Here is a 25,831-nt window from a genome sequence, read left to right as displayed (position 1 = left end):
TGTTCTCACTCCTTGTGTGTGTGTGTGTGTGTGTGTGTGTGTGTGTGTGTGTGTGTGTGTGTGTGTGTGTGAATTTTTAAATTTGAGTATAGTTGACACCTGGTCACACTCCTTAAAGTGGCTTTTGGTCATAGAAGTTATATATTAGTCATTAGTGGTTATCAAACTCATCTTGGGGCAAAGTAGTCTGGAAATTGTGGTGGTCTTTATTAAGTTTTTTGTGGTAGACCATGATTTACTGGTATAATTTAATCTATTGTATAAGCTGTGAGAGCTTTACTAATAGAAAACATGATATGGCCTGGAGATAAAGTATAAAATCAAAATTATAAGCACATGTCTACGAGGAGAAACCACTGTTTTTGACCCAGGTGTGATCACTTGCTTAGGGGTTTTCATTAATGCTAATTCAGAACTTGTTCACTGCTAACATTCACTGACTTTTAACAGTAGCAGGTTCTAAATGTTCAAGAAGAATTGGGGGAAATACAACCTAATTCTCCCTACAGTCTTTCTGGGGACGTGGCTAGTGAAAGACTGTGATGAGGCAGTGGCGGGGTGAGGCTGTTCTCTGGTGGGGATTCCTGGGGGCCTAAGTTTAGGACCACCGCTTTTGGGCATGGGGGTGCTCTGCACGGCCTTCCTGTGCTCGGATGGGCACCGAGGTCCTCCAGCCCTACCCACGGTAAGTCCCACCCTCCCCGAAGAGAGCGTCCCTTTCTTGTACGTCAGACCCTGAGGAATTGCCTCTTCTACCCCAGATCACCAAGGTGATGCTGCTGAAGGGCTGGCGTTGTGTGGAGTGCATCGTGTGTGAGGTGTGCGGCCAAGCCTCGGACCCCTCACGCCTGCTGCTCTGTGATGACTGTGACATTAGCTACCACACGTACTGCCTGGACCCACCACTGCTCACCGTGCCCAAGGGTGGCTGGAAGTGCAAGTGGTAAGGAGACCTGGGATCTTGAGGGGCCTGGGCCAGAGATGTTGGAGGGATGTGATATTGCTCACATGACAGAGGCTGGGTTTCGAAGGCCGGGCTGGTTGCTTCTCCGTGTGAAGGTGTTTCTGGTTGCCTTGGAGAGGTTAGGTGCTCAAGTTCGGGCTTTCTGCTCCCACCAGGTGTGTGTCTTGTATGCAGTGTGGGGCCGCCTCCCCTGGCTTCCACTGTGAATGGCAGAATAGTTACACACACTGCGGGCCCTGCGCCAGCCTGGTGACCTGCCCTATCTGTCACGCCCCGTACATGGAAGAGGACCTACTGATCCAGTGCCGCCACTGTGAACGGTGAGGGTGCCCCATCCCCTTACGTAGGCCTTTCCCCTGTTCTCCTCCTTGTGCTGTCAGGGCTTATCTCTTCCTGCCTCCCTTCGTCCAGGTGGATGCATGCTGGCTGCGAGAGCCTCTTCACAGAGGATGATGTGGAGCAGGCGGCTGACGAGGGCTTTGACTGTGTCTCCTGCCAGCCCTACGTGGTAAAGCCTGCTGGTGAGTACCAGGTGCTGGGGAGAGGGGAGAAGGGGTCAGGGCAGGGGCGCCTTGCTTTGGGACAGGGCCTCAAACTGCCTTGGTTTGCCTGTCTCTTCCATAGTGCCTGTCGCCCCTCCAGAATTGGTGCCTATGAAGGTAAAAGAGCCAGGTGAGTCACAGAAGTCCCAAATGCCAAGGCCAGAGGAGACCTAGACACCGTCTGGTCCAGCTCCAACCCCCCAACTTCATCTCCTCATTTTCAGAGGAGGAAACTAAGATCCTCAGAGGTTGAGTGGCCTGCCCACGGTCATCCCAGTAGGTTAGTGGTAAACTTATATGACGAGAGCCAAGGCCTCCATTTTCCCAGGTAGAGTTCATTCCGCTAAGCAACATGGCCTTCACGCTGCCAGAACCTCATCTCCAGAGAGCACAGAACACAACTTTTTCTCCTCAGTGAAGGAGGCTGGGGCCATCTCCTCCTCCATCATGATGTGGGCACTGCTCCTGGCGCCTGGGGCACCATATGCTGGCATTCGGCAGGCCTAGGCAGCTAGAGAGTATGTTAGGTGAACAACTAGTGTTAGTCATGAGCAAAGTCAGGCTTCTAGCAGCCATCTCCGTGAACCCCTCTCGGTCACTGATGGAGAACTCGGGGCCTTAGCTGGCACCCGTTAGTGGTCTGTCCTCTCCAGTCCTCATACCCCAGTGTTTGCTTTGATCTGTCTTTTGCTGCTTTTGTCCCAGCTGGGGACTTAGGCTGGAACTTGGAGTTCTGGTTTCTCTGGGGCCTCTATCCAGGGGTTACATGCTCTTCCCCTTTGTGCAGAGCCTCAGTACTTTCGCTTCGAGGGTGTGTGGTTGACAGAAACAGGCATGGCCGTGCTGCGAAATCTGACCATGTCACCCCTGCACAAGCGGCGCCAGCGGCGAGGACGGCTTGGCCTCCCAGGCGAGGCAGGGCTAGAGGGTGCTGAGCCCTCAGATGCCCTTGGCCCTGATGACAAGAAGGATGGGGACCTGGACACTGATGAACTGCTCAAGGGTGAAGGTCAGGCTGGGGACTCTCAGGGAGTGCCCAAGGAGCGGGAATGTGCCCGTGAGAGTGGGGTGTTGGGTGGGGCAGCATTGCTACTCCTGGTCCCCCTCAAGCCACTTTGGTCTTGCCAGATGACTCTGTGGCAAGGCACTGGGCTCTCTGTTCTTGGATGGCAGGATGACAAGGTTAAAAGGGTCCGTGCCTCTGATCTCCTCCGCCCATCCCTATCCACAGGTGGCGTGGAACACATGGAATGTGAAATGAAACTGGAGGGCCCCGTCAGCCCTGATGTGGAGCCTGGCAGAGAGGAGACTGAGGAAAGCAAGAAACGCAAGCGCAAACCCTATCGGCCTGGTGAGGGCCTGGGACGGGGAGGTGTGTGGCGAGGGATAGCTTACCGGCTTCCCAGCAGCTTCTCAGCGTCCTCTCTGCCTCCTCATAGGCATCGGCGGTTTCATGGTGCGACAGCGGAAATCCCACACACGTGTGAAAAAGGGGCCTGCTGCACAGGCGGAGGTGTTGAGTGGGGATGGGCAGCCCGACGAGGGTGAGACGGGTGAGGGCTCCAGTGGGGCCTGGGAGAAGGTGGGGATCACAGGAACTATGGGGCGCTGCCAGGGAGGCCTGGGAGGTGAGGGCTCATTCATTGGGCCAAGAGGGTGGGGGGCCCAACTGCATTGGGGAGCGTCCCTCAGCCAAGTTAGGAGCAGCATGCCTGGTGTCCCCTGAGAGGGGCTGACGCCCCCCCCTTCTGTCCCCAGTGATGCCTGCGGACCTGCCTGTTGAGGGCCCTGTGGACCAGAGCTTAGCTGATGGGGATGAGAAGAAGAAGCAGCAGCGGCGAGGGCGCAAGAAGAGCAAACTGGAAGACATGTTTCCTGCTTATCTGCAGGTGGGCCTTAGGTCCTGCGGGGTGAGGGGAGCGCCTGTCCTGCAGAGCACAAAGAAGCTTGTGTCTCTTACTTCTCCTGCAGGAAGCCTTCTTTGGGAAGGAGCTGCTGGACCTGAGCCGGAAGGCCCTTTTTGCAGTTGGTGTGGGCCGGCCGAGCTTTGGACTAGGAACCCCAAAAGCCAAGGGGGATGGAGGCTCAGATAGGAAGGAGCTCCCCACCTCACAGAAAGGTCAGTCATGTGGGGATGAGGTGGTCCGAACAGATCCAACTTCCTCATGCTTAGGAGCTCGCGAGGGAGTTTGGTAGGGAACCAGCTCGTCTCCCGGAATTGAGGGTGGGCCAGGGCCCTGGCCTGGGGAGCTGGGGACCTGTTCTGGGCATCACATATCGGGCATCTCTGACTGGAGTGGGGACTGTTGCTCACAGGAGATGATGGTCCAGATGTTGCAGATGAAGAATCCCGTGGCCCTGAGGGCAAGGCTGATACACCAGGTGAGAGCTGCTGGGCAGACTGTGTCCTGTCTTCGTTTTTGCCCCTGAGCACCATCTGGGTTGGAGGCTGGAAACTGTGTCATGCCGTCTGTGGTTCAGGGTGGCCAAGCTGGTGACCCTGCACTGTTCTTGGCTGATGGGTTTCTCCTGGCAATTGCAGGACCTGAAGACGGAGGCGTCAAGGCATCCCCAGTGCCCAGTGACCCTGAGAAGCCCGGCACTCCGGGTGAAGGGATGCTTAGCTCTGACTTAGATAGGATTCCCACCGAAGGTGAGACTGTGGCCCACACCCTTCGTGTGTCAGGGTCCTCTGTGGGAGAAGGAGAAGGTCCTACCTGTGGGACTGCCATCTACACAGCTTCTTTGGTGTGAAGTCCTGGGCTCCTTCCCTGACCATGGCCATCTGTAGCCCTGTGGAGTCCCCTCAAATCCCCAGTCTTCCTCAGCGGCATCCTTCCTCAATCCCCCCCACAGAACTGCCCAAGATGGAATCCAAGGACCTGCAGCAGCTCTTCAAGGATGTTCTGGGTTCTGAACGAGAGCAGCACCTGGGTTGCGGGACCCCTGGCCCGGACGGCAGCCGGACACCGCTGCAGAGGCCCTTTCTTCAAGGTGATGCAAATGGGAGTGGTGTAAAGACGGGGTGGCCAGGTTTGGCCAAGCCTGCCCCAGGCTGGGCCTCTTGCTCCCTTTCTCTGATCCTGTGCCTCTTGTAGGTGGACTCCCTTTGGGCAATCTCCCCTCCAGCAGCCCAATGGACTCCTACCCGGGCCTCTGCCAGTCCCCGTTCCTGGATTCTAGGTTGGTATCTGTGCTTAACCTTTGTGGGCAGCCCCTGTTGTCCCTTCCTTCCCTCTGGGGCCATGCCAAGGGAGGGGACCTTGGACTCCTGGGTGCTGCTGTAGCAACACTTCCCTCTGCTCCTTAGTTAGTGACCCGCCTTAGTGGGGGCAGGGCAGTGGCCTGGGGGCTCTAGGCAGTTTGTCTGGGGTGGGGCTTGGCATCCCTGCCCTCTGTGACTCTCTGCCCCTGCGCCCCAGGGAGCGCGGGGGCTTCTTTAGCCCGGAACCCGGTGAGCCAGACAGCCCCTGGACAGGCTCGGGGGGCACCACGCCCTCCACCCCCACCACCCCCACCACGGAGGGTGAGGGCGACGGGCTCTCCTATAACCAGCGGAGCCTTCAGCGCTGGGAGAAGGATGAGGAGTTGGGCCAGCTCTCCACCATCTCGCCTGTGCTCTATGCCAACATTAACTTTCCCAGTCTCAAGCAGGATTACCCAGGTACTCATGGGTTGGAGGCAAGGGATAAACAACCTGGTAATGTGGTGGGTGCAGGGGTCACCTGCCAAGTCTCCTCTAACAAAATACTTCTGCCCTCCAGACTGGTCTAGCCGTTGCAAACAAATCATGAAGCTCTGGAGAAAAGTTCCAGCTGCTGACAAAGCCCCTTACCTGGTGAGATGGAAGGGAGCCCGGGCCAGGGTGGGAACTGGGGTTCGGGGGTGTCTTTGGGAAATTCACCTCAATTCTTTCCATTCCCCACTCCCGAAGCAACTGGGCCAGAAGGGATCTGCTTGTGGGTAGGGAGTGAGTGACGTGAGGGATGGGGGCTGGGCATGAAAAGGAGCCGTGGTAGGCCTAAGGCTGTGTCCTGTATCCCTCAGCAAAAGGCCAAAGATAACCGGGCGGCTCACCGCATCAACAAGGTGCAAAAGGTGAGTGGGGGCCAGGCTGGGTCGTGCCATTCAAGTCCTCTAGCCGGGGGCTTCTCGGAGGATATGGGGGACATAGGGCCTGTCACAGCAGCCTGACTGCTCTGTGCCTGGTCTCCCCCTGTAGCAGGCTGAGAGCCAGATCAACAAGCAGACCAAGGTGGGCGACATGGCCCGTAAGACTGACCGACCGGCCCTACATCTCCGCATTCCCCCCCAGCCAGGGGCACTGGGCAGTCCGCCCCCCGCTGCTGCCCCCACCATTTTCATTGGCAGCCCCACAACCCCCGCCGGCTTGTCTACCTCTGCGGATGGGTTCCTGAAGCCGCCGGCGGGCACGGTGCCCGGCCCCGACTCGCCCGGTGAGCTCTTCCTCAAGCTCCCACCCCAGGTGCCCGCCCAAGTGCCTTCGCAGGACCCCTTTGGACTGGCCCCCGCCTACGCTCTGGAGCCCCGCTTCCCCACGGCACCACCTACCTATCCTCCCTATCCTAGTCCGACTGGGGCCCCCGCGCAGCCCCTGACGCTGGGCGCCTCATCTCGTCCTGGGACTGGCCAGCCAGGGGAATTCCACACTACCCCACCTGGCACCCCCCGACACCAGCCGTCCACACCTGACCCCTTTCTCAAACCCCGCTGCCCATCACTGGACAACCTGGCTGTGCCTGAGAGCCCAGGGGTGGGGGGAGGCAAGGCTACCGAGCCCCTGCTGTCGCCTCCGCCTTTTGCGGAGTCTCGGAAGGCCCTAGAGGTGAAGAAGGAAGAGCTCGGGGCATCCTCTCCTAGCTATGGGCCCCCAAACCTAGGCTTTGTTGACTCACCTTCCTCGGGCCCCCACCTGGGCAGCCTGGAGTTAAAGGCACCTGATGTCTTCAAAGCCCCCCTGACCCCTCGGGCATCTCAGGTAGAGCCCCAGAGCCCGGGCTTGGGCCTAAGGCCCCAGGAGCCACCCCCTGCCCAGGCTTTGGCCCCTTCTTCCCCTAGCCACTCGGACATCTTTCGCCCTGGCCCCTACCCTGACCCCTATGCCCAGCCCCCATTGACGCCTCGGCCCCAACCCCCACCCCCAGAGAGCTGCTGTGCCCTGCCCCCTCGCTCATTGCCCTCAGACCCTTTCTCCCGAGTGCCCGCCAGTCCCCAGTCCCAGTCCAGCTCCCAGTCCCCATTAACACCCCGTCCTTTGTCTGCCGAGGCTTTTTGCCCATCCCCTGTTACCCCTCGCTTTCAGTCCCCTGATCCCTATTCCCGTCCACCTTCACGCCCTCAGTCCCGTGACCCATTTGCCCCGTTGCATAAGCCACCCCGACCCCAGCCCCCTGAAGTTGCCTTCAAGGCTGGGCCTCTAGCCCACACTCCTCTGGGGGCTGGGGGCTTCCCAGCAGCGCTGCCCTCAGGGCCGGCAGGTGAGCTCCATGCTAAGGTCCCAAGTGGGCAGCCGCCCAATTTCGCCCGGTCCCCTGGGACGGGTGCTTTTGTGGGCACCCCCTCTCCCATGCGTTTCACTTTCCCTCAGGCAGTAGGGGAGCCTTCCCTAAAGCCCCCCGTCCCTCAGCCTGGTCTCCCTCCACCCCATGGGATCAACAGCCATTTTGGGCCTGGCCCTACCTTGGGCAAGCCTCAAAGCACAAACTACACAGTAGCCACAGGGAACTTCCACCCATCGGGCAGCCCCCTGGGATCCAGCAGTGGGTCCACAGGAGAGGGCTTCGGGCTGTCCCCGCTACGCCCCCCATCAGTCCTACCACCACCTGCACCCGATGGATCCCTCCCCTACCTGTCCCATGGAGCCTCACAGCGGGCAGGCATCACCTCTCCAGCGGATAAGCGAGAAGACCCAGGGGCTGGAATGGGCAGCTCTTTGGCGGCACCCGAACTTCCAGGTACCCAGGACCCAGGCATGTCCAGCCTCAGCCAAACAGAACTGGAGAAACAGCGACAGGTGGGTGGACATCCTGGAGCAAACCCCCATACCTCTGCTGTCCCTGTGCCAGCCCTGTGATTGGAGTAGAATGGACTTACCCCGCTTCTCTGTTCTCCGCACAGCGCCAGCGACTCCGGGAGCTGCTGATTCGGCAGCAGATCCAGCGCAATACCCTGCGGCAGGAGAAGGAGACAGCTGCGGCAGCTGCAGGAGCAGTGGGGCCCCCGGGCAGCTGGGGTGCTGAGCCCAGCAGCCCTGCCTTTGAGCAACTGAGTCGAGGCCAGACCCCCTTCCCCGGGACCCAGGTAGGTAAAGTGGCAAGAGGTGGGGGAGGTCTAGTGTACTGAAGGTGGCCCCTCACCTCCCTCTTTGTCTCCTAGGACAAGAGTAGCCTTGTGGGGCTGCCCCCAAGCAAGTTGGGTGGCCCCATTCTGGGGCCAGGGGCTTTCCCCGGCGACGACCGACTCTCCCGGCCACCTCCACCAGCCACCCCTTCTTCTATGGATGTGAACAACCGGTGAGGCTCCAAGGGGTTACCTCGGGGTAAAGCAAGGGAACAGATTTCACCACCGTTGTGTGCTACCCCTGGTTTTCCCATGGCTGACCCTCGCCCAGTGTCACTCTTCCCTGTTCCCTCTGACTGCGGCAACTCCAGCCTTCCCCGCTGCCCTAAGCCCATGTTCTAGCTCTTTGTCCTGATTTCGCCGTACTGACTACTGCATGTTCTTCCAGGCAACTGGTGGGAGGCTCCCAAGCCTTCTATCAGCGAGCGCCCTACCCTGGGTCCCTGCCCTTACAGCAGCAGCAGCAGCAGCCACTGTGGCAGCAGCAGCAGCAGCAGCAGGCGGCAACAGCAGCAACCTCCATGCGACTTGCCATGTCTACTCGCTTTCCATCAACTCCTGGGCCTGAGCTTGGCCGCCAAGCCCTAGGCTCCCCCTTGGCGGGAATTCCCACCCGCCTGCCTGGCCCAGGGGAGCCAGTGCCTGGTCCAGCAGGTCCTGCCCAGTTCATTGAGTTGCGGCACAATGTACAGAAAGGACTAGGACCTGGGGGGGCTCCTTTTCCTGGTCAGGGCCCCCCTCAGAGGCCCCGTTTTTACCCAGTAAGTGAGGACTCCCACCGAATGGCTCCTGAAGGGCTTCGAGGCCTAGCGGTGTCTGGCCTTCCCCCACAGAAACCCTCAGCCCCTCCGGCCCCTGAACTGAACAACAGCCTCCATCCAATGCCCCACACCAAAGGTCCCTCCCTTCCCACTGGCTTGGAGCTGGTTAGCCGGCCCCCCTCAAGCAGTGAGCTTGGCCGCCCTCCTCCTCTGGCCCTGGAAACTGGGAAGTTACCCTGCGAGGATCCCGAGCTGGACGATGACTTTGATGCCCACAAGGCCCTAGAGGATGATGAGGAGCTTGCTCACCTGGGCCTGGGTGTGGATGTGGCCAAGGGAGATGATGAGCTGGGCACCTTGGAAAACCTGGAGACCAATGACCCCCACCTGGATGACCTGCTCAATGGGGATGAGTTTGATCTGCTGGCCTATACTGATCCTGAGCTGGACACTGGGGACAAGAAGGACATCTTCAATGAGCACCTAAGGCTGGTGGAGTCAGCCAATGAAAAGGCTGAGCGGGAAGCCCTGCTGCGGGGGGTGGAGCCAGTTCCCTTGGGCCCTGAGGAACGCCCTCCCCCTGCTGCTGATGCCTCTGAGCCCCGTCTGGCGTCGGTGCTTCCTGAGGTGAAGCCCAAGGTGGAGGAAGGTGGGCGCCACCCTTCCCCTTGCCAGTTCACCGTTACCACCCCCAAGGTAGAGCCAGCACCTGCCACCACTTCCCTAGGCCTGGGACTAAAGCCAGGACAGAGTGTGATGGGCAGCCGGGACACCCGGATGGGCACAGGACCCTTTTCCAGCAGTGGGCACACAACTGAGAAGAGCCCCTTTGGGGCCACGGGAGGACCACCAGCTCACCTGCTGACCCCCAGCCCGCTGAGTGGCCCAGGAGGGTCCTCCCTGCTGGAAAAGTTTGAGCTAGAGAGTGAGGCCTTGACCTTGCCCGGTGGCCATGCAGCGTCTGGGGATGAGCTGGACAAGATGGAAAGCTCGCTGGTTGCCAGTGAGTTACCCCTGCTCATCGAGGACCTGTTGGAGCATGAGAAGAAGGAGCTGCAGAAGAAGCAGCAGCTTTCGGCACAGCTGCAGCCTGCCCAGCAGCAGCAACAGCAGCAGCAACAGCAGCAACATTCCTTGCTGTCTACACCAGGCCCTGCCCAGGCCATGTCTTTGCCACACGAGGGCTCTTCTCCCAGTTTGGCTGGGCCCCAACAGCAGCTTGCCCTAGGACTTGGAGGTTCCCGACAGCCAGGCCTGGCCCAACCCCTGATGCCCACCCAGCCACCAGCACATGCCCTACAGCAGCGCCTGGCCCCATCCATGGCCATGGTGTCCAATCAAGGGCATATGCTAAGTGGGCAGCATGGGGGGCAGGCAGGCTTGGTGCCCCAGCAGAGCTCACAGCCAGTGCTGGCGCAGAAGCCCGTGGGTACCGTGCCACCTTCCATGTGCATGAAACCTCAGCAGCTGGCCATGCAGCAGCAGCTGGCTAACAGCTTCTTCCCGGATACAGGTAACTTCAGCGGGGGCACTGGCTTAGTTACTCGGGTGATCACTGCCACCACCAAGTGGACACTGGAGCTAGAGACCTAAAATAATCCCCAGCTAAGGGAAGTGGGACACACAGAGCATGGGCTAAATGCCACACTAGCGGTGCAGGCAGAGGTGGTGTAGCTCTTGCGGAAGGGAGGAACAGTGCCTGGCATATAGCAGGCATTCAGATGTTGGAATGAATGGAATGAATGCACGAAGTCTGATTAGCAAAGGCTTTGTAGCCGTGGCGAGATCAGAAGATGAGATGCTGGAGAGAAGTGGTGCAGGACAAAGCAGTCTGGTTAGGTGCGAGTGCTTGAGTGAGACTGCTGGTGGGGAGCCGGCGGGTACGTTGGAGCCGGCAGTGGAGTGGTTAGGCCGGAGTGGACTCTGTGGAGGGAGGTGAGTGGGCACTACCCTGATTTTGGAGACGTAAGGGGAGGGGCCAGATTGAGGAAGATCTCAGATTACAATAGCATTTATTGAATTACTGTTTGCTAAGCAGTGGGCCAAGCACTTCACCCCTGTCGTCTGATTGATTCACAACAAACTCATTAAATGGGTACTGCCGTTGTCTTCAGTTATAGAAAGGGAAGCAGGCATGAAGGTTAAGTAGCTTGCCCAGATCATAGCACTGACAGAGCTAGAGTTTTGAGTCCTGGCCCTCTGATCCTCTTAACTGTTTTTTATTGCCTCAGAATACGAGGAGAGGGAGTTTGGTTAGTCCTTTAAAAAATGGAGAGTTAGTTTTGTGAGCAGTGGAGAAATACACAATGTGCAGGATTTTAGGAAGATTTTAAGTTTTGGGTGGTTGCTTATTTCTCCTTTATTACCCAGCATCCTGAAAAGGCAAGAAAGTGGGCTGTAGGTGATGCATGTCATGCCCAAAACAGCTCTGGCCTCTAGGACTTCGGCACAGTGCCCATATCTTGGGTTCTTGGGCTGCACTAGTTGCCCTAAGAATACTTTCTTTGAAGAATGTTTTCTGGGTCATACAGTGCATTCAGTCTTTTGTCACGTATGATTCAGTAGTTCTATGAGGTAGGCAGAGTAGGAAATCATGAACTCAGTCAGATAGAGGAGGAAACTGAGGCTCAGAGAAGTCAAATGACATTGATATGTTGGCCCCACAAATATTTACTGAGTATCTCTTCTCAGCACTGTGCAGGTGAAAACAGGGCCACATGTCTTGTGAATGATAAAGCTGAGTCACCCATGCTGCCTTGCCCCTAGTTAGTTGTCTTTCCACCACTTTTTTGCCATTCCGTCGTTCTGCTTGGTTCGGTGGAGGTCAGGGTGTTGGAAGGCACAGCAGACGTAGAGGGGAGTATTAAATCCAGTGTCCAACTTACTCAGCTCTCCTCTCTCCAGATCTGGACAAATTTGCAGCAGAAGATATCATCGATCCCATTGCAAAGGCTAAGATGGTGGCTTTGAAAGGCATCAAGAAGGTGATGGCTCAGGGCAGCATTGGAGTGGCACCTGGTATGAACAGGTAAGACTTGGGAGGTGGGGATGGTTGGCTCTTTTCCTTTCCCAGTCCTTTCCCTCTCCTTCCTGATCCTTCTCCCTACTTGTCCCACCTTTTTGTCTTTCAACTTTCCCCATGACCTACACATCCCCTTTGTTTTGGCGGACTCCAGGCAACAAGTGTCCCTGCTAGCCCAGAGGCTCTCAGGGGGGCCCGGCAGTGATCTGCAGAATCACGTGGCAGCTGGGAGTGGCCAGGTAAGTGACCAGGTGGGAGTAGGAACTTGTGTCCTCTACAGTCGGGCCACTCTTCTGAGGGCCTGATTTGCAACAACGACCCTTCAGCGGTCTTTCTCACCGCAGGAGCGGAGTGCTGGTGACCCCTCCCAGCCTCGTCCCAATCCACCCACCTTTGCCCAGGGAGTGATCAGTGAGTATGGGTATGGGGAGGAGTGTGCGAGAGAGTGGCTTGGGGCAGATGGTGGAGGAAGAGGGATTCTGATCTCCCTTTTGTGGGTCCTGACACCCCGTTTCTTTTCCCAGATGAGGCTGACCAGCGGCAGTATGAGGAATGGCTCTTTCATACCCAGCAGCTCCTGCAGATGCAGCTGAAGGTGCTAGAGGAGCAGATTGGTGTGCACCGCAAGTCCCGGAAGGCTCTGTGCGCCAAGCAGCGCACTGCCAAAAAGGCTGGCCGCGAGTTCCCGGAGGCTGATGCTGAGAAGCTCAAGCTGGTTACAGAGCAACAGAGCAAGATCCAGAAACAACTGGATCAGGTAGGAAAAGCAGACTTCAGCCTGGCAACCAGGAGCCCGAGAAGAGGGAGAGCATGGGTGGGCAGGCTCCAGGCTGACCTGCCAACTCTCCTGTGTTAGGTCCGGAAGCAGCAGAAGGAGCACACCAATCTCATGGCAGAGTATCGGAATAAGCAGCAGCAGCAGCAGCAACAACAGCAGCAGCAGCAGCACTCAGCTGTGCTGGCCCTTAGCCCTTCCCAGAGTCCCCGGCTCCTCACCAAGCTCCCTGGTCAGCTCCTCCCAGGCCATGGGCTGCAGCCACCGCAGGGGCCTCCGGGCGGGCAAGCTGCAGGTCTTCGCCTGCCACCAGGGAGCATGACACTCCCCGGACAGCCTGGTGGCCCTTTCCTCAACACCTCCCTGGCCCAGCAGCAGCAGCAGCAACATTCTGGTGGGGCTGGGGCCTTGGCTGGCCCCTCGGGGGGCTTTTTCCCTGGCAACCTGGCTCTTCGAGGCCTAGGACCCGATTCGAGACTTTTACAGGAGAGGCAGCTGCAGCTCCAGCAGCAACGCATGCAGCTAGCCCAGAAACTGCAGCAGCAGCAGCAGCAGCAGCAGCAGCACCTCCTAGGACAGGTGGCAGTCCAGCAACAACAGCAGCAGAGCCTGGGCGTACAGGCAAACCAGGCTCTGGGTCCCAAGCCCCAGGCACTTCTGCCTCCCAGTAGCCACCCGGGCCTCTTGGTCCAGCAGCTGTCCCCACAACCACCCCAGGGGCCCCAGGGCATGCTGGGCCCTGCCCAGGTGGCAGTGTTGCAGCAGCAGCAGCAGCACCCTGGAGCTTTGGGCCCCCAGGGTCCTCACAGACAGGTGCTTCTGACCCAGTCCCGGGTGCTGAGTTCCCCCCAGCTGGCACAGCAGGGTCAGGGCCTTATGGGACACCGGCTGGTCACGGCCCAGCAGCAGCAGCAGCAGCAGCACCAGCAAGGATCCATGGCAGGCCTTTCCCATCTGCAGCAGGGCCTGATGCCACATGGTGGGCAGCCCAAACTCAGTGCTCAGCCCATGGCCGCCTTGCAGCAGCAGCAGCAGCTCCAACAGCAGCAACAGCAGCAGCAGCTCCAACAGCAGCAGCAACAGCAGCTCCAACAGCAGCAGCAGCAGCTCCAACAACAGCAGCTCCAACAACAGCAGCAGCAGCAGCTCCAACAGCAGCAGCTCCAACAACAGCAGCAGCAGCAGCAGCTCCAACAGCAACAGCAACAACAGCAGCAGCTCCAACAGCAGCAGCAGCAACAGCAGCAGCTCCAACAGCAGCAGCAGCAATTTCAGCAGCAGCTCCAACAGCAGCAGCAGCAACAATTACAGCAGCAGCAGCAGCAGCAGCAGCAGCAGATGGGCCTCTTGAACCAGAGTCGAACTTTACTGTCTCCGCCGCAGCAGCCGCCGCAGCCGTCGCAGCAGCAGGTACCCCTGGGCCCTGGCATGCCTGCCAAGCCTGCGCAACACTTTTCTAGCCCCGGAGCCCTGGGCGCCACCATCCTGACGGGCAAGGAGCAGAGCATGGTAGAGACGGCTCTTCCTCCAGAGGCCGCGGAGGGGCCGTCCATACATCAGGGGGCGCCGCTAGCCCTAGGGGCTGTTGCTGAGTCGGCGGCCACTGAACCTGGGGAGGTGAAGCCCTCTCTCTCCGGGGACTCGCAGCTCCTGCTTGTCCAGCCTCAGGCCCAGCCGCAGCCCAGCCCTGTGCAGCTGCAGCCGCCTCTGAGGCTCCCGGGGCCCCAGCAGCAGCAAATGAACTTGCTCCACACAGCAGGTGTGGGAAGCCATGGGCAAGCAGGCAGCGGCTCATCCTCAGAGGCCTCATCCGTGCCCCACCTGCTGGCCCAGTCCTCTGTTCCTTTAGGGGAGCAGCCTGGGACCATGACCCAGAACCTTCTGGGCTCCCAACAGCCCCTTGGACTAGAGCGGCCGGTGCAAAATAATGCAGGGCCACAGCCTGCCAAAGCAGGGTCTGTCCCCCAGTCTGGGCCGGGGCTGCCCGGACCTGGAATCATGCCAACAGTGGGTCAACTTCGAGCGCAGCTCCAAGGAGTCCTGGCCAAAAACCCCCAGCTGCGGCACTTGAGCCCGCAGCAGCAACAGCAGCTACAGGCGCTCCTCATGCAGCGGCAGCTGCAGCAGAGTCAGGCAGTGCGCCAGGCCCCACCCTACCAGGAGCCTGGGGCCCAGCCCTCTCCCCTCCAGGGCCTCCTGGGCCGCCAGCCCCAACTTGGGGGCTTCCCTGGATCCCAGACAGGCCCTCTCCAGGAGCTAGGGGCAGGACTTCGACCTCAGGGCCCACCCCGGCTCCCCGCCCCACAAGGAGCCTTAGCCGCAGGACCGGTCCTCGGCCCTGTCCATCCCACACCTCCACCATCCAGCCCCCAAGAGCCAAAGAGACCTTCCTCACAGCCCCCTGGAGCCAGCCCTCTGGTCCCATCCCAGCTCCCTTCTGAGGCCCAGCTCCCCCCCACCCAGCCAGGGATCCCAAAGCCCCAGGGGCCATCCTTGGAGCTGCCTTCTGGGAGGGTCTCACCTGCTGCTGCCCAGCTTGCGGATACCTTCTTCGGCAAGGGGCTGGGACCTTGGGACCCCCCAGACAACCTAGTGGAAGCCCAGAAGCCAGAGCAGAGCAGCCTGGTACCTGGGCGTCTGGAGCAGGTGAACGGGCAGGCAGTGCCTGAGCCACCCCATCTCAGCATCAAGCAGGAGCCTCGGGAGGAGCCATGTGCCCTGGGAGCCCAGGCGGTGAAGAGGGAGGCCAACGGGGAGCCAATAGGGGCACCAGGTACCAGCAACCACCTCCTGCTGGCAGGCCCCCGCTCAGAGGCCGGGCATCTGCTCTTGCAGAAGCTTCTACGGGCAAAGAATGTGCAACTCAGCACTGGGCGGGGGCCCGAGGGGCTGCGAGCTGAGATCAACGGGCACATTGACAGCAAGCTGGCTGGGCTGGAGCAGAAACTACAGGGTACCCCCAGCAACAAGGAGGTGAGTGCTCTGGATAGATTGGAGCAGATAGAATGGGGACTGCAACCCGGGGCAACGTGAGCAGGTCTGGTTCACACAGAAGAGGTGAGGGCTCTGAGGAAGACTGCAGCCTTCACTGTGGGTTTATCCGGCTTAGGATACAGCAGCAAGGAAACCTGTGACACCAAAGCCCAAGCGGGTGCAGAAGGCAAGCGACAGGTTGGTGAGCTCCCGAAAGAAGCTGCGGAAGGAGGACGGGGTCAGGGCCAGCGAGGCCTTGCTGAAACAGCTGAAACAGGTGACCCCCAGGAGCCAGCCCCTTGGTCCCATCCCAGGATAGGGGGCACCCTGGCCCCCAGCTGTGCAGTGGTGGAGCTGTATATGCTGCAGGTTTCCAACCTTGTCATCTTGCCCCTCCTAGGAGCTGTCCCTGCTGCCCCTAACGGAGCCTACCATCACCGCCAATTTTAGCCTCTTTGCTCCCTTCGGCAGTGGCTGCCCAGTCAATGGGCAGTGCCAGCTGAGGGGGGCCTTTGGAAGTGGGGCGCTGTCCACTGGCCCTGACTACTATTCCCAGCTGCTTACCAAGGTCAGAAAAATGGCAATACCTTTTGGGGATGACGAGGTTCTTGGGGAGGCGGAGGTGGGAGTGGAAGATGAGGAAATTGCTGATGTCGTGTGGGGCCAGGAGATTACGTCATTCTCCCTCTACCATCTTGCACACAACACCCCACCCCACCCCCAGAATAACCTGAGTAACCCGCCGACACCACCCTCGTCGCTGCCCCCCACCCCACCCCCATCGGTGCAGCAGAAGATGGTGAATGGCGTCACTCCATCTGAAGAGCTGGGGGAGCACCCCAAGGATGCTGCCTCTGCCCGGGATACTGAAGGGACACTGAGGGGTAAGTCAGGAGCTGAGTGGGCCTCTCCTTCTCTGGTAGGATTTGGTGGCTGGGGTCCACATCAGTCAGTGTGCCCTCTCATATGGTCTGAGACGGGAATGATAGCATGTGGGCCTGTGTGTGCACGTGACAGGGTACCTGAGCTGAGGAAGGGCCTCTTCAAGGCTGATTGGTTGGAGGCCAGGAGTCCGGAGCACAGGCAACAGAGGAGGCGGGTGGCAGGAAGAGTATTGCTGAGACTTTTGTTCACGAGGCACAACCCACAGTGCTTGAGTGGGTCTAGAAGTACAGTCAAATCTGGTTTTGAATTCTCTGGTTCCTGTATTCATTAAGCTGTGTTACCACGGCTAAGTAACATGACTGACTTGTGTGAGCCCCAATTTCCTCACTGTAAATAGGTGTTACTGTAGTCCTCTGCTGGGGTTGTTAAGACGTTGATAAACAAAGCCCAGTGCCTGGCACATAGGAAAGACTTGGTAAATACAGCTTCTCTGCCCCAGACTTGTAGGGAGGTAGGCGGGTGGGTAGATAACAGCGGTCATGAGAGCTAAGCTAGGTCTTATACTAGTTAGGCCTGAAATATGGGAGAGACAGCCCGGTCAGCTCTGGCCACCAGCCTGACTTTTTGTCTCCCTTCCTATCCTTCAGATGCTTCAGAGGTGAAGAGTCTAGACCTACTGGCCGCCTTGCCTACACCCCCTCACAATCAGACTGAGGATGTCAGGTGGGCCGGGGGGGGGCGGGCTGGAAATGGGGATAAGGAATGGGGGGGGCAGGTTGCCTCATTTTTTCCTTCGGCCAATGGCAGATTTCACATAAGGCTATGACATCTACTAATTTCTAGATTTGTGAGGGGAAGTCTGCAGGGCTGTACCAACAAATGTCTACTTTTGGCCCATAGGATGGAGAGTGATGAGGACAGCGATTCTCCTGATAGCATTGTGCCGGCTTCTTCCCCCGAAAGCATCCTGGGGGAGGAGGCCCCTCGTTTCCCTCAGCTGGGCTCAGGCCGGTGGGAGCAGGAAGACCGGGCTCTCTCCCCTGTCATCCCCATCATTCCTCGGGCCAGTATCCCAGGTAGAGGCTGCTCTGGGCGTGGGCCATGCAGGGCTGGGTTGTCCAAGGCTGGGGAGAAAGGCAGCTGAAGCTTACACAGGTCCCTGTCTCATTCAGTCTTCCCAGATACCAAACCTTATGGGGCCCTAGACCTGGAGGCCCCTGGAAAGCTGCCTGCCACAACTTGGGAAAAGGGCAAAGGAAGTGAGGTGTCAGTCATGCTGACGGTGTCTGCTGCTGCGGCCAAGGTGTGTCCTGGGGGTTCCTTGGAGGCCGAAGGGATCCTGGTCAGAAGGCAATCCCTGGAGCATGTGTGGTTAAATTCGGTCACTCACAGCTATGTACTAGGACCTACTGTGTGTGAATGCCTGGGATGAAGGCTGCAGGATTAGGGTAAATAAAACACAGGGGGTCCCTGCCCTCAGAGGGCTCACAATCCAGTGATAGACACGAGTCAGCAAATCAGGAGAGTGCACGTAATGGGACAAATGCAGCCAGACACCATGTCCCCAGTCACGTTTGGTGGAACTCTGTTATTTTTTAATGACAGGGTTTTGTGGTCAAAAAAAATTGGAAATCCCAGTTGAAACCCCAAAACAAGTTTCTTTACTACAGGACTCCTCAGATTCTTTAATTTACTAGTGTATATCGTGAGTCTCCACGTGGTGAATGGAGTGTGTGTCATTCCTAAACTTGGTGGGCATGGGTCCCTTCTTGCGGAGCGCCCGTTAAGAACCACAGCAGTCTGGGAGAGGTGTTGTGAAGGAAGCGTGTGGGAAGGGCAGGACTGACTGGCCGCTTGGGGAGTGGGGTTCTGGGTGTTTTGTCCCCACCAAACTGGAGCGGCAGTGCCCATTCCACACTGCCGACACGGTCCTCCCGTCCCCTTCCCTGCCCTGGCAGAACCTGAATGGTGTGATGGTGGCAGTGGCAGAGCTGCTAAGCATGAAGATCCCCAACTCCTATGAGGTGCTGTTCCCAGAGAGCCCTGCCCGGGCGGGCATTGAACCCAAGAAGGGGGAAGCCGAGGGCCCTGGTGAGTGTGGCAGGAAATCTCCTCCAGACCTGCAGGGAGGGATTCTGGTGGGAGGTTCTGACCCCTTCCTTCCTGCAGGAGGGAAAGAAAAGGGTCTGGGAGGCAAGAGCCCAGAAGCTGGCCCTGATTGGCTGAAGCAGTTTGATGCAGTATTGCCCGGCTATACCCTTAAGAGCCAGCTAGACATCTTGAGCCTCCTGAAACAGGTGGGTCTGGGGGAGAAAAGCGGGAGGGTGTCTGGCTAGGGCAAAGAAGGCAGAGGGCTTTTAAAGGGAGAGTGGAATGTGGGTGAGTGGAGGGAGGGGGCTAGTTAAGCGAGGAGCTGGCGCTGATGATACTGGGCACGTGCCCTCCCGTAGGAGAGCCCTGCCCCAGAGCCACCCACCCAGCACAGCTACACCTACAACGTCTCCAATCTGGATGTGCGACAGCTCTCCGCCCCGCCTCCTGAAGAACCCTCCCCGCCGCCATCCCCTTTGGCACCCTCTCCTGCCAGCCCCCCTGCCGAAGCCCTGGTTGAACTCTCGACTGAACCCTTAGCTGAGCCACCAGTCCCGTCGCCTCTGCCACTGGCCTCATCCCCTGAATCAGCCCGACCCAAGCCCCGAGCCCGGCCCCCTGAAGAAGCTGAAGATTCCCGGCCCCCTCGGCTCAAGAAGTGGAAGGGGGTGCGCTGGAAGCGGCTGCGGCTGCTGCTGACCATCCAGAAGGGCAGCGGGCGGCAGGAGGATGAGCGGGAAGTGGCGGAGTTCATGGAACAGCTTGGCACGGCCCTGCGACCCGACAAGGTGCCTCGTGACATGCGGCGCTGCTGCTTCTGTCACGAGGAGGGTGATGGGGCCACTGATGGGCCTGCCCGCCTGCTGAACCTGGACCTGGACCTGTGGGTGCACCTCAACTGTGCGCTGTGGTCCACGGAGGTCTACGAGACCCAGGGCGGGGCGCTGATGAACGTGGAGGTCGCCCTGCACCGAGGACTCTTAACCAAGTGCTCCCTGTGCCAGCGCACCGGCGCCACCAGCAGCTGCAATCGAATGCGTTGCCCCAGCGTCTACCATTTCGCCTGCGCCATCCGCGCCAAGTGCATGTTCTTCAAGGACAAGACCATGTTGTGTCCGATGCATAAGATCAAGGGGCCCTGTGAGCAGGAGCTGAGCTCTTTCGCTGTCTTCCGCCGGGTCTACATCGAGCGGGACGAGGTGAAGCAGATCGCCAGCATCATCCAGCGGGGAGAGCGGCTGCACATGTTCCGCGTGGGGGGCCTTGTGTTCCATGCCATCGGACAGCTGCTGCCCCATCAGATGGCGGACTTCCACAGCGCCACCGCCCTCTATCCCGTGGGCTACGAGGCCACGCGCATCTACTGGAGCCTCCGCACCAACAACCGCCGCTGCTGCTACCGCTGCTCCATCGGCGAGAACAACGGAAGGCCGGAGTTCATCATCAAAGTCATGGAGCAGGGCCTGGAGGACCTGGTCTTTGCCGACGCCTCCCCCCAGGGTGAGCACTGGGCCCGCGAAACGCCCATGTGGAAGTGGAAGGGCTCCACGGGCTCTCTGTGAGTGAGCTTCCTCCCCGGGCTTCAGGCAGGTGGAGGTCTTTTAAAGATCCCCAGGGAAAGTGTTCTAGCCTCTCTCGGTCATCTTACATTCCCTTGTGGTTGAAGATATTCTGCTTGTCTGCTTCACGTATTCTAGCTCCTTTTCCTGTCCTCAGCGGAACTAAAGAATACGATTCTGAGACCGCGTCATCTGTCTCGCTCACCCTGTTCCTAACCATGAGTTCCTTATGATTGCTTTTCCCTGGTCAGAATTCTTTTGCTCTGAGCTTTAGTGTTAGCGATAGAAATAAGTGAGCAAATACTGTGCGCCACGAACTAAAGGAAGTGATTGACATAGGCTGTTTTGTTCATGGCAAGCCTGTGAGGTAAGTACTTTCATTTTGCCCAGTGTATACATAAAGAAACAGAGCCTTAGAGAGATGTAAGTATTTGGCGTAAGGGCCCATAGCCGGTACTAGAACCTGAACCCAAGTCTTCCCACCTCCAAAGCAGGCCTCTTGTTCTGGCTCTCAGTTAGGCCCTGTGGCCTGTGCTGGGTCTCCTGGGCCCTTGGATCCTGTCTCTGTGGCCTAGGGCTCTCAGATGCCCCTCCAGGGTAGGAAGCCTTCTGGCTTGCTGAGGGAGTGTGGGACTGGGAGGCCAGCGGGGAGTGCTGAAGAACCACACAGCCTCGTGGGAGGGAGCTGTGCAGGCTACAGAAAAGGACCGTAGCTCCTGATCGAGGTTAGGCTGAGGTCAGTCAGCAGAAGTTGCCTCTGAGAGCTGCTGTCTTTCCTTGCCTCTCAGCGGTGTGGAATCGCATCATTGAGCCCGTGGCTGCCATGAGAAAAGAGGCCGACATGCTGCGGCTCTTCCCCGAGTACCTGAAAGGCGAGGAGCTCTTTGGGCTGACGGTGCACGCCGTGCTACGCATAGCTGAATCAGTAAGGAGGGGGCCGGGGGCCACGGGCCATGTGGGCACTGGGGACTCTGGTCCTGCCCCCCCCCCCAAATGCTCAGGCTAAGGCAAGCACGACCTGTGTCCACAGCTGCCTGGAGTGGAGAGCTGTCAAAACTATTTATTCCGCTATGGACGCCACCCCCTGATGGAGCTGCCACTCATGATTAATCCTACCGGTTGTGCCCGATCGGAGCCTAAAATCCTCACACACTACAAACGGTGAGCTTGTGGTGTGGGGGCCATGGGATGTGGGAGTGGGGGTTGGCAGGGGCCTTCCGGCCCATTATGAAGGTTTGGGGGTTCACTCTAGGCTTCCTGATTAGAGGGTATGCAGGTATCACGTAGGTTATCCCTTTCCTCCTTCTCTACCATGCTCAGGTGTCCTGGGTTGACCTGGGGTCTGGGACAGACTTACCTTGGGCACCCTGGGAATGGCCATTGGAGACATTCTGGGTAGACAGTGGTGAAATTTTATGAAGTAGATAAGGGAGCCAGTCACCTCCTTCCTCTCTTATTTTGCTTCCAGGGGGCCTGTGATTCTCCCAAACCTGAGACACCCCATAAAGGCTAGGGTCACCTTCCCTTCCCCAGGCTGAGTTGGTGTCAAAAATAATTAGAAATATAATAGAAAAATAATAAAACCTTACATTTGTATAGCACTTTATACTTTTTTTTTCAAAGCGTTTTCACATCCATTATCTCATTTGATCCTCACAACAACCTTATGAGGTAGGTAGGGCAGGTGGTATGACCCCCATTTTACAGCTGAGAAAACTGAGACCCAGAAAGGTTAAGTGACTAGACAAAGGTCACACAGCTGGGACCAGAACCTTACCTCTCGACTTGTGGTTCACTGCTCTTTCTGTACACCACAGTGGCCTGACTTTGGTCCCTGGGTAGAGGGAGGCAGAATCCTCGTAGCAGGGTTTTCTCAAAGGGCTTTTGTTGCTCCTTGGGCTAGCATAGAGCATCAGGCTCTCCTACCCCACTCATCCCTAGTCCTCGATGCTCTACAGCAGTGGTTTTCAAAATGTGTGTGTTTCAGAAAGTTCTGGAACACATAAACTGGGTGAGCAGAACTTGGCCCTCCCCATGCATAACTCCCCTTCCCCAAATTGGATTCAACCAGAAGCATTCTCTTTTCATCTGGTTTACATATTGGAATTCCAATAACATTTTGTTAAAGAAAACATTTTTAAAAATCTTTACTAAATCAAAAAGAATCAAAGACGTTTGAAAACCACTGCTCTGGGATGGGCAAGATTTTGGCTGGTGCCCTAGGGTGGTGAAGAGGCATCCTGCCAGGCCGCAGTCATTCCCCTGCACTGAGCCATCTGCACAGAGCCCAACATTATGTCAGAGAAGGGGACAGTCTGAAAAAAGGAAAGGATACCACCTCTCGGCTGTGAATTCAGAGCCACTTTTGATTCAAATGCAGATCAATATGGTAGACATGGCCCCCAATTTCAGGGCTTCTAGTATGTACAGGAGGTAGAACTCAGATGTCTGAGCACATCATGAGCTTGAATGCCAGGCCTGGGCTGCTTGGGGAAGACCTCCCAGAGGAGCGTGGCCTTGTGTAATGTGTGGCGGGAGGGTGGTATAAGGCAGGGAGATGGAAGAGCGGGCTCAGTGTAGGGGAATTGGTGCCCCCCCCTTACACCCTATCCCCCATCCTGGGCTCTCTGTGCCACTCAGGGTGTTGGACGGGTCCCCACAACTAGTGGCTGTCTCACCAAAGCCAAGACCCACACGTCTCCACTTCATTTCCATAACAGCACATGCCCCTAACTGGCATGCTGCACATCCCAGGGAGGAGGCGGGCGGTATGTGCTTGGTCTGAGGGAGAGCTGTCTTGTCATGGCCTGTGTCACCTCCCAGGCCTCACACCCTGAACAGCACCAGCATGTCCAAGGCCTATCAGAGCACCTTCACAGGCGAGACCAACACCCCATACAGCAAGCAGTTTGTGCACTCCAAGTCATCACAGTACCGGCGCTTGCGCACTGAGTGGAAGAACAACGTGTACCTGGCCCGCTCCCGTATCCAGGGCCTGGGGCTCTACGCCGCCAAGGACCTAGAAAAGCACACGATGGTCATCGAATATATTGGCACCATCATTCGCAATGAGGTGGCCAACCGGCGGGAGAAAATCTATGAGGAGCAGGTATGGGCTGGCAGAGGGGCTGTCTTGGTTTATGGCCCCTCCTCCGCCAAGGAGCCAGGGGCTGAACTGGGGCCGGGGAGCAGGGGGAAGCTGTGGGAGGAGGAGGAGGTGAGAGGTGGGAGAAAGCAGCCTAGGAAATGAAGATAAGCCCACTGCCCAAGTCCACTGCCTGATCCCACTGCCAGCACTGCTGCTGCTCCCTGATGCTCTTCCCACTTCTGCAAACTCTTCCCTTCTAGAATCGAGGCATCTACATGTTCCGAATAAACAACGAACATGTGATTGATGCTACGTTGACCGGAGGCCCTGCCAGGTGAGAGAGGAATGAGGAAGAAGGAACTTAGGGGTCCCTGGGGGTAACACTCAGGGTGGGCTGAGAGGGAACCAAAACCATCCCAACTCAGTTGCCTGGCATCCCCGACTCTGGCCCCCTGCTTAGGTACATTAACCATTCCTGTGCCCCTAACTGTGTGGCGGAAGTTGTGACGTTTGACAAGGAGGATAAAATCATCATCATCTCCAGCCGGCGAATCCCCAAAGGAGAGGAGGTGAGAGGAAGTGTCTTGTGTGAGTGACAAAGCAGTTCCCTCTTCTGTGTTATTCCCCAGAACCAAGTTCCAAGTCCACTGCCGTCAGATTAGATCTCTGCCCTCTCCCCATTCCCTCTGGGGGGCTGGCATCGATTCTGCCCTCTTCTCATTCCAGCTGACCTATGACTATCAGTTTGACTTTGAGGACGATCAGCACAAGATCCCCTGCCACTGTGGAGCCTGGAATTGTCGAAAATGGATGAACTAAGAAGCTTAGAGGCTACCAGGCAGGGGAGTCCCCCCACCCCCAACCTCTTCCCTGAAAGGGATGAGGGGGAAGAGAGGTAGCAGCCAGAGCCAGGACCCAGGGCTGGGGCTGCCGGCTGACCGGAGCCCCTGGAGCAGGAGGCTGGGGCAGAGGGCCCTAGGCCAAGCCCACCCTGGGCACCAGGGACAACCCTCTTCCCCGCCACCGGCCCCCAGGCTGGCATCTCTGCCCCCAGCTCCAGGAGGGGCCAGACAGAAGCAGCCATTGGGCATCTCAGGTTTGAGGGGGATATGGGCCGGGAACTACCCAGAAGCAACTGGGAGGCAGCAGGGAGGGGGGAGGAGGATGTGTGGCCGGGCCTCACAGCCCTGCTGCTCCCACCGACCTCTCCGGCCCAACTCAAGGCTGCAAAGAGACTTGACTAAGCTTGACAATCCCAAAGGCCGGGTCCCACACCTGGCCCTGCCTGCCGGGTCCTGCCCCCACCCTCACTCCCATCCCCTTCCCTCTCAATCTGTCTCTGTCTCCCTCTTCTCCTCTGTGTTTCTGTCTCTCTATGGGTTGTGTTTCCTTGTTTTCCACTCTGACAAATGCAACATGAACGGGAAAGAGGCGCCCAGCTGCCCAGGAGGGCAAGCCAGGCAAGCCGGGCAAGGAGACCCCGCACCCACACCTACCTCATTTAAGTGTTGGATTTTTTGCTGTTTTGAAATGTGAGACCCTCTCCAAGCCCCCTACTGCCCCGACCCTCTCTTCCGCCTCACTGCCCTCTTCTGAGTGGGTGGAAGGGGGGTAGGAAGAGGAAGAAAAACAACAACAAAAAATCCATCTTTGTTTTTAATTATGGGCATGGGATGGTGGTTGAGGCTAATGATGATGAAGATTGGGGATAACTGGCCCCTAGTTGCTCTAGGACTTCCTTCTCCATCTGGACATGGGGGCAGGAGGGGTGTGCTAAACCTAGGACCAGGATATCTCCCTCCTGTTTTCCCAACCCCATCATGAGCCCATTTGCCCTCCAGCCCCTGGATGGGGTGGGTGGGTGGTAGGGTGAGGGCTATCCCTGAGTGGCATGCCCATACCCAGTGAGGCAGGGTGTGGCCCGGAGCTCCCACTTTCCCTCAGTCACCAAACTGCTGCTGGTCTGGTGGGAAGGGGTGGTGATGTGGGGGTGGGGAGCTTAGTGTCAGCGCGGGGAGGGTGGGGGGTATTTATCTATTTATACATGGGATTGTACATAGTCTTGTGGGGAATGGGGGAGCCGGCTGGAGGTGAGAACCCTCCCCTCTCCCCCCACCCCCGGGGAGAGCAAATGTAAAACTACTAATTTTTGTGCTTTATATATTCTATATAAATATATCTATTTTCTTTTTACAAAACCAGTTTATAAATGGTAGGGGGGCGTGGGGCGGACACATGGAGCTCCCCTTGTGGGGGGGCCCCCTCCATTACCCAACCTACCGCCCTTTTCCTCACCCCCTCCTCCCCACCCCCTGGCTGTGACTGCTGTAAGGTGGGGGTATAGAGGCTGGGCAATTCTCACCCCTGTTGTATAGTTGGACTATGTTATAACGCACAAAAGTGAGCTGGCCCCAGGGGGAGCCAGAGGGTGATGGGTTCCCTGCCTCCCTTTCCTTCCCCTTTCTGCCCAAGCTTGTGCTGCAGTTGAACCTCTTCCTGGGGGGTAGGGGTAGGTTGGGGGTGGGTGAGGCCCCAGACCCCTCTCGAGTAGGGAGTGTGGGGATGAAGATGAAGCTTATATGCAGTTCTCTCCTAGGGGCTGTGGGCAAAGGGCATTTTGTAACTAATATTTTCAAGAATCAAATGTCTGTGGAGTGTAGGGGTGGGCTTGGTGGCGGTGGATGGGCGGGCCTGCTGGAGGGGGAGCAAGGTCGCTGTTGTGATTTTAGGTTTTGTTTTGTTTTTGAATTTGGGGGGTTGCGGATTGATGGGGGTAGGGAGAATTTTTTTTTTTAAGCTGCTTCCTCAACT

At 57.9% G+C, this 25,831-nt stretch overlaps 1 protein-coding gene across 2 annotated transcripts in view; it reads left to right on the top strand.

Moving 5' to 3' along the window:
* The window catches only part of KMT2D (lysine methyltransferase 2D), a 38,344-nt gene extending 13,126 nt beyond the window's left edge, over positions 1 to 25,218 (top strand). For both annotated transcript variants that reach the window (XM_034645511.1, XM_034645510.1), the window contains 40 exons: positions 762 to 943; positions 1,120 to 1,284; positions 1,376 to 1,485; positions 1,589 to 1,636; positions 2,294 to 2,515; positions 2,738 to 2,857; positions 2,946 to 3,050; positions 3,265 to 3,395; positions 3,478 to 3,625; positions 3,823 to 3,888; positions 4,049 to 4,159; positions 4,363 to 4,500; positions 4,605 to 4,689; positions 4,929 to 5,170; positions 5,271 to 5,344; positions 5,554 to 5,604; positions 5,729 to 7,540; positions 7,645 to 7,827; positions 7,903 to 8,039; positions 8,255 to 10,140; positions 11,532 to 11,655; positions 11,804 to 11,888; positions 11,994 to 12,060; positions 12,174 to 12,406; positions 12,506 to 15,397; positions 15,534 to 15,674; positions 15,798 to 15,965; positions 16,122 to 16,281; positions 16,930 to 17,005; positions 17,183 to 17,358; positions 17,455 to 17,585; positions 18,241 to 18,373; positions 18,452 to 18,579; positions 18,733 to 19,873; positions 20,721 to 20,857; positions 20,963 to 21,093; positions 22,756 to 23,041; positions 23,281 to 23,354; positions 23,481 to 23,589; positions 23,747 to 25,218. In XM_034645511.1, coding sequence (XP_034501402.1) covers positions 762 to 943; positions 1,120 to 1,284; positions 1,376 to 1,485; positions 1,589 to 1,636; positions 2,294 to 2,515; positions 2,738 to 2,857; positions 2,946 to 3,050; positions 3,265 to 3,395; positions 3,478 to 3,625; positions 3,823 to 3,888; positions 4,049 to 4,159; positions 4,363 to 4,500; positions 4,605 to 4,689; positions 4,929 to 5,170; positions 5,271 to 5,344; positions 5,554 to 5,604; positions 5,729 to 7,540; positions 7,645 to 7,827; positions 7,903 to 8,039; positions 8,255 to 10,140; positions 11,532 to 11,655; positions 11,804 to 11,888; positions 11,994 to 12,060; positions 12,174 to 12,406; positions 12,506 to 15,397; positions 15,534 to 15,674; positions 15,798 to 15,965; positions 16,122 to 16,281; positions 16,930 to 17,005; positions 17,183 to 17,358; positions 17,455 to 17,585; positions 18,241 to 18,373; positions 18,452 to 18,579; positions 18,733 to 19,873; positions 20,721 to 20,857; positions 20,963 to 21,093; positions 22,756 to 23,041; positions 23,281 to 23,354; positions 23,481 to 23,589; positions 23,747 to 23,839 — 12,501 coding nt within the window. In that variant the 3' untranslated portion in view covers positions 23,840 to 25,218. The remainder of the gene's footprint in view (positions 1 to 761; positions 944 to 1,119; positions 1,285 to 1,375; positions 1,486 to 1,588; positions 1,637 to 2,293; positions 2,516 to 2,737; positions 2,858 to 2,945; positions 3,051 to 3,264; positions 3,396 to 3,477; positions 3,626 to 3,822; positions 3,889 to 4,048; positions 4,160 to 4,362; positions 4,501 to 4,604; positions 4,690 to 4,928; positions 5,171 to 5,270; positions 5,345 to 5,553; positions 5,605 to 5,728; positions 7,541 to 7,644; positions 7,828 to 7,902; positions 8,040 to 8,254; positions 10,141 to 11,531; positions 11,656 to 11,803; positions 11,889 to 11,993; positions 12,061 to 12,173; positions 12,407 to 12,505; positions 15,398 to 15,533; positions 15,675 to 15,797; positions 15,966 to 16,121; positions 16,282 to 16,929; positions 17,006 to 17,182; positions 17,359 to 17,454; positions 17,586 to 18,240; positions 18,374 to 18,451; positions 18,580 to 18,732; positions 19,874 to 20,720; positions 20,858 to 20,962; positions 21,094 to 22,755; positions 23,042 to 23,280; positions 23,355 to 23,480; positions 23,590 to 23,746) is intronic.
* Positions 25,219 to 25,831: the final 613 nt, after the last annotated feature.

Source organism: Ailuropoda melanoleuca, chromosome 16 (assembly GCF_002007445.2).
Source record: "Ailuropoda melanoleuca isolate Jingjing chromosome 16, ASM200744v2, whole genome shotgun sequence".
NCBI lineage: Eukaryota > Metazoa > Chordata > Mammalia > Carnivora > Ursidae > Ailuropoda > Ailuropoda melanoleuca.
The sequence above is the reverse complement of the archived record's forward strand: the minus strand, read 5'-3'. Positions and strand labels throughout refer to the sequence as shown.